Raw genomic sequence first — 7,500 nt, forward strand, 5'->3', positions numbered from 1 at the left:
TTTTCATGCCTGCTCAGTTCATCAGTTCATTATTTTTATATTTATTTGATGTCCATTGGTCACTTTTTTTGGCATATGCAGTATCATTTAAGGATTAGTCCTAAAATATTATACTACCTCTTACTTTTCTGTTTTTTTCTGTGAAAAATATTAGAAGGTATTGAAATGGCAATACAAATGAATTGGGGAAATGAGCAGAAGTACCAAAGTCTGATCCAAGGGGGGAGTAGATGTGACAAATCTCTCCAAAATAGTGACTAAAAAACAAAAAACTAGGAGTAGCAGCAGTAGTAATGACAGCATAAATGATGATCATGATAATAATAGTAAAAACAATGGAATTATAGTGATGATAAAGGTAATGATAATATTTATGAGAAAGATGATGATGGTGATAATAATATTAACGATAATGAAGATAAGAATTACAAATCATGCTAATGATCTTAATCATTATGATTATCATAATGATTGTTATCATAATGATGATCATATTGTTTGTGATCATGATGAACACGATAATGGTTGCCATCATCATTGTCATCGTCATTGTTGTCATCGCCATCATCACTAATAGTCCATATTTCAACAGAAACAGAAAATCTGACTAGTCTTTCCAATAGCATATGCCGCTGTTAGTGTAATCAGTAAAGTACACTATGTAATTATGGACTGATAAAAGACTGACAAGAGGAAGCAAATACTGTAACTGAAATTGAGTAAAATATTTTTGATAGTGACACAGCCTTGCCAGCTGTATGATTATACCCTGCACAATGCAAATTTTCTTGTTGATTGCTTCCATTATATTTATTTTTGATTTTGATATTTGTGAATGGTATTCCATAATTGTTCTCTGGCTCACACTTTGAACACTAGGGCATAACTAATGTCTGAAGTTAGCTCTGTGTCTTCTGCAAGTTGGAGTGTTTGGGGCTAAGCAAGCCTTCTGCTCGATGGGTCCCTAGGCTGTTGCCCCCAGATCAGCAGCAAACAAAGGTAGATCTTTCAATGGAAATTTTGATAAATGGGATGAGGACTCTGCAGAGAATTGTGATAGGATGAAACATGGCTCTACCACTATGATCCCGAGTACAAAATTCAATCAAAGCAGTGGCTGCCCAGGTGTGGAAGTGGACAAAGCAAAATCTGAGAATTCAAGAGGAAATGTCATGGCCACTGTATTCTGGGATGCAGAGGGGATTTTGCTGTTGACTTCCTCAGGAGCAAGAAAACAATTACATCTGCTTATTATGAATACGATTTGAGGAAACTGTCTAAAAAATCTCAGAAAAATGCCCTGGAAAGCTGCATCAATGCATTCTCTTCCACCACAACAATGCACCTGCTAACAGTGCTTGGCAGACAAGAGCTGTGCCATATGAATTTTGATGGGAAATTGTCCAACATCCACCTTACAGCCCTGATTTAGCCCCATCCAAATTCTTTTTGTTTCCATAGTTTAAAAAATAATTGATAGGTATCAATTTTCCATTGGTTGAAGAAGTAAAAAGAACTGCTGTGACATGGTTCAGATCACACGACTTAAGTTTTCATATTTGAACTCGTTATACCACGGTACAAGAATGTTCAGGTACATTGAAATCAAAATCCTTCCATATGATTTTTAGTTATGAACTTTTTCCACAAACTTTTGAAGCCCCTTTGTATATCCTCCCTAATCCCTTCCTTATTGTTGTTGTAGGGGGGATTAGGAGACGGAGACTGGAGGCCAATGTAAGGGATCACTCCTACTTTGGAATTTGATGACTGCCTCAACTAAATTTGCATGGTCTTTTCCTCTGCTCTTTGCTTTTCATTCTCTTCTTCATCCCCTTCTTCTGTCTATTTCGTAAGGTGTGAGAGCCATGTAAAAAAGGATAAAAGGTTGGCTTTGTGTCAGTCATGAACTGCCTCCAGGAGGCATGGTCACAATACCCCCTTGGTTAATTGCCTAGCCTTTACTCCACATGGGAACCCTGGGGGTTAGACTGTTTCCTCTCCCCTTTTATTCAGGCTCACCATGGCTAATAATGAAGATTTTTTCCCTTATATGGGGCATTGAGGATTGCCCTTTCATCAAATAGCTTATCTAAATTTGATTTCTTTGGTTCCCAAACCCTGCCTCTCCTTTGATCATAGCTCTGACCATTGATACTAATACCTCCTCCTTAATCAACTCTATCCATTCCAAATAATGCACCCAGGTCATTTCACAATCTTCATAATACACCCCTTCCTCTCTCCCAACATCCTTCACTAATCCCCTACTGCAAAGTCTTCATCATTGTCTACCCCCACCCCCCTTATTATCCACCAGTCCCATGTAGGAGACATCCATAGACACATACATACACTCACATACAGTACACACACACACACGCACACGCACACGCACACGCACACGCACACGCACACGCACACGCACACGCACACGCACACGCACACACACACACACACACACACACACACACACACACACACACACACACACACACACACACACACACACACACACACACACACACACGTATATGTGTGTGTGTGTGTATGTGTGTGTATGTACATTATAAATATATGTATATATACATAAAACATATATATATATATATATACATAGACATGCATAATTACATACATACATACATACATACACATACATACACATACATACACATACATAAATGCATACTTTCATTCATACATATATATATATGTATATATATTTATTTGTATATATATGTATATTTGTTTATATATATGTTTATATATATCTTCGTATGTATATTCACATAGTATATATATATATATATATATATATATATATATATATAATGTATATACAAATGTATACAATATATATATATATGTACAATATATATATATATATATATATATATATATATATATATATATATGCATATGTATACAATATATATATATATACATATATATATATATATATATATACATATATATACATATATATCTATATCTATATCTATATCTATATTTATTCATATACTGTTATGCTATCGGGTTGCTTATTTCTTCTCAGCCCCTAATACAGGCCGTAGTTACCCTGATGCCATTTGTTATTAGCAACACTGGGGTGATCATAAGGCTAACCTGCCAACTTCTTAGTCAGGATACAAATTACGGGCGATATTTCACCATAGACACTGCTATATTAGCCACACTCACTACAGGCCCTGAAGAAACTTGTCTTCTAATCTGGCTTATCCATGGGCACAAGACTTATAAGAAAGTCACATAGTAAACATTTTAATGTTTGTCAGCGTTATCTTGGGTTGGTCACAGCATTGGCATCTCTCTCTGCTCCCCTTGCTTATCCCCATGCCATGCCCTGCGTCCAATTCCATACACATAGAAATAAATTACTTTACAATACACTGGCCCCTCCTCATAAAAAAGAGGTTGTCTTAAACTTTCTCAAAGAAAACAAACATTTTCATAAATGTCAAACTAAAAAAACAGCTCAATGCAATCAACTTAAGCAATATAGTTTTTGAGGTAGCTTGGGGTTTCCTTTCTTTCTGTGGTCTCCTTGACTGTTCTTCACTGACCACACTTGGCTGCCACTTTCTCAGTTTGGTCACAGGGAATGTCCCGTCTTTAGTCAGTGGTCAGTTATCTGCTCCTACAGGTAGCTGTTCTTCCAGCTCACTGTCCATCCTGGCTAAATCACCCACATCTTCTCCATCCTCTGCAACTTGTCTATCGTCCAAAGGTTCAGGGTTATCCACCTCTTCCTTGTTAGTTCTCCAGGTAAAGCTGGGCTCATGCCAGTACTTCCATAGCCGGTAAATGTGAACCAACTTTATCCTTTGTATAGGCCCTCTCTGGATCCAGAATGTTACCTCTGACACTTCCCGCACCAAATAGGGTCCCTCCCAATGCATAGCTCTTCATCCAGGGGCCGTCCTGTTGCCACATCCAAAGGAAGGTGGATCTCCCTTCCAAACATCATCCAAGCAGGAGTGTATCCAGTGGCTTTATGCTCCACTGATCTGTATGCCATCTGCAAAGTGGGGAGATGTTGGTCCCACTCATCCTGCCTCTTGGTAAACTTGGCCACCTCATCAAGGAAGGTCTGGTTAAACCTCTCAACCAGGCCATCTGACTTTGGTCTCAGTGGGGTGGTCCTGGTCTGCATCAGTCCCATCAGCTGGCAGCATTCCTGGAAAACCTCAGACTCGAACTCCCTGCCTGGTCAGATTGCAGCTCACCCAGAACAAAAAGTCTGCAAAAGAAATTCCCCACTTGTACCTTGGCCACAGTAACAGTATCATTGCTTGGCAATGCATATACTTCAGGCCATTCTGTGAAATAATCTATTGCCACACTAATAAACCGATTTCTTGCCTTCAGCATTGGAAGGGGTCCCATGATGTCTGCTGCTACTCGTTCCATGGGAGCTCCGACCTGGTACCTCTGCAATGTTGCCTTCCCCTGTTTGGCTTGACCACTTCTGGCATTGCTAATGTCACATGTATGGCACGACCCTTCTACATCATGCTGCATGTTGACTCGGTACCACCACTACCGCAGCTGCTCGGGGTCTTCTTCCCATGAGTCCAACTGCTGGGCCATCATGAACTTCCTTCAGCAACCAAGGCCTCCACTCCTTTGGTGTGATGGTTTGCAGCAGCACCTGCCCATCTGGTCTCTCCCATATATACTCCAAGATGCCAGCCTTGAGCCTCAATGTATCCCAGTCTTGCTGGTAGACTTTTGTCACTGGACTCAGGGGAGCCACCTCAGGCCATCCTGGCTGCTCCTGTCTTTCCTCCAGCCACCTCACCACAGTGCCAATGTCTGGGTCCTGCTGACCCTCTTGCAGATGCAAAACATCCAGGTCCTCCTCACACACCTGTTTCCTCTTGACCTCAACAGTTTCCATTTTACTGCAGTGCTTGCAATCTGGTTCACAGGGTCGTTGGCTGAGGGTGTCCGCATTTCCATGAACCCACCCTTGACAATGCTCCACTTAGTAGGGGTATACCTCCAACCTTCCAGGCCATCAGGCCAGCTGCCCCTCTGGGTTCTTCAGGGTCTTCAGCCACTTTAATGCTGTATGGTCCATGTGCACAACATACAGGTAGGGGTGAAATTGCACCATACAGGTAGGGGTGAAATTGCACCATATAGGTAGGGGTAAAATTACAAGAAACTCTTCACAATGGTGAGCAATCCCTTCAGTGTAACACAGTATTTTCGTTCATTCAGCATGAACTTATTGTAATATTCCACAACTCATTCCTGGGCATCTTTCAGTCGCAATCCAGGAGGTATGGATCAGGAAATTTCAGCACCAGCACATTAACCAAAGCCAAGCCTAGTCTCTCAAAAGTTGAATGGCAAGCACTTCTTGCTGAGATGAGGGTGAGGTATAGTTATCCTGGGAAAATCCTTTGTGAACCAGCAGTAATAACTACAGAAGCCGACAAAGCTCCTCAACTCCCCAAGATCCCTAGGCACCAGCCACTCATGCACTGCCCTCACTTTCTTGGGGTCAGTTCTGACTCCCTTGCTGGATACTACATTCCCTAGGAGTGGCACCTCTTTCCTGAAGAGTATGCACTACTTGGGATTGAGCTTCAGGTTAACTTGCTTCATATGCTGAAGTACATCCTCCAGCTTCATCAGCTCCTCCTTGAAGCTTCTCCCCAGCACAGTGATGTCATCCAGGTAAATAAGCACTGTCCCGTTCATCTTACTCAGCACATGCTCCATCAACCTCTGGAAGGTGGCAAGAGCATTGCACAGTCTGAGGGGCATCACTCGGAAATGCCACAGTCTTCCACTGCCATTTCCACCTGATGGTAATCAGACTTCAGGTCCTAGGTGGATAACCACATAGCACCTGCCAAAGTCCAAAGTGTCAGCCACCCGGGGCAGGAGGTACGAGTCCTTTACTGTGATGCTGTTCAGTGCCCCATAGTCCAACCAGAATCTGGTCGTCCCATATTTCTTCTTCACCATCACCACTGCTTAGGACCAAGGACTCATTGACCTTTCTATCACCCCATGTGCCAGAAGCTTAGACACTACATGCTCCATCTCTTGGTGCCTGGCCGATGCTATTCTCCTGGGTATGTGCCTAATGGGTGCACTGTCTCCAATAATGTATTTTATAGAAGCTGCCCTGCCTACAAACTCGAATCTGAGGTAGCAGTTTTCATATTCAAACTAGGCCTCATTCTACATGAGACCAGACAAGAAGCATTCAGACGAGGTTTTTCTCTTTCTACATATTCCAAAACTGAACTTTGCTTTGCTCCCTTTCCATCTTCTGAAGAAGTCTTAGCGTCTCCTGCAGTATCTCTTCCCTCTACTCCAAACCAACCCATCTCTACTATCTCTCTGCCCCAGTCAAATTCCTTTTCCAGTCTAAATCCAGATACTCCAATCTCTACCACTTCCCCTTTGTCTACCTCTCCCCCTTCTCCTTACTCTACCTGTTCGCACCAGACTTTCTAAATGTTTCACTCCATCTACCACATCCTCTCCTACACCCGCCTCTCCCTCTACTCCTCGGACATCTATTCCCTCTTCTCCTCCACATAAGAAAACTTTTTCACAGGCCTCCCACCTGACTCCCATCCAGAAACTCTTGAAGACATCAAAAAGTTCATAAACATGACCCAAGATCTACTCCCTCATCCACCCTCTAATCCCTTTATTTGCTCTATTCAAAATATCTGCCCATATCTATCCTCCTCCTCAGGTTCCCTCTATCCCTCTTCCTCCCACTCACCCAAAAAACATCTTATCTTCTCCTCCTCTATGTACCATTCCCTCTTCCTTCCCCATTATCCTTACTGCCCCCACTTAGATGCTCACCTCCCTTAAGTCACAACAATGTCCTGTGGACTTCCTCCTCTCCTGACATTTACTGATACTTTGCCACCTCCCCCTGTTTCCTTATTTCATTCACAGAATTATTCTCCTACTTCCACAAATATCATTCCTTGCCGCATTAGTCTTTGATTGCTTCATAATAGCTCTTTTGTGGTTTTCCCATAGTATTACTCGCCCTTCCCTAGACACTTACTCTCCATTTGATCTGATTGCCCTATACCTTTAACCACTTCCTTTTACAGATCCCCACTGTTTTCCATTTGCTCCCCATCTATACCCTTTTCACTAATGTTCTATCCTACAGCATTATACAACCTTTTACATCTAACACTTCTTATCCTGGTCTTTAACTCATTTTCACCCTTTTTGCCACAATACTTTACCATAGTGCTATGGAACCGTTGATGTCTAGCACATTTATTTCTTCTAACCATTAACCACTATCTTGCATCCACGAATCACAGCCAAGCTTTCTATTGGTCCAGCTATCAGACAACTGAACAGACTGGAGTATCATTAATGCTCTCAATGATTTCACCTTGTTTACAGGCCTTCATTGTATTTGGAGGTGAGATTAATGTGCCTAACAAGAATGGAGAGACACCAAGGCATTTG

General features: G+C 41.9%; 1 protein-coding gene across 3 annotated transcripts in view; it reads left to right on the top strand.

The window, feature by feature from the left end:
• Positions 1 to 7,500, top strand: part of LOC125047204 (85/88 kDa calcium-independent phospholipase A2-like) — a 125,593-nt gene that overhangs the window by 51,622 nt on the left and 66,471 nt on the right. For all 3 annotated transcript variants that reach the window (XM_047645352.1, XM_047645353.1, XM_047645354.1), the window contains exon 9: positions 7,435 to 7,500. This exon is cut by the window's right edge and continues 80 nt beyond it. In XM_047645352.1, the coding sequence (XP_047501308.1) occupies positions 7,435 to 7,500 (66 nt within the window). The remainder of the gene's footprint in view (positions 1 to 7,434) is intronic.

Source organism: Penaeus chinensis, chromosome 40 (genome assembly GCF_019202785.1).
Source record: "Penaeus chinensis breed Huanghai No. 1 chromosome 40, ASM1920278v2, whole genome shotgun sequence".
Classification (NCBI taxonomy): Eukaryota; Metazoa; Arthropoda; class Malacostraca; order Decapoda; family Penaeidae; genus Penaeus; species Penaeus chinensis.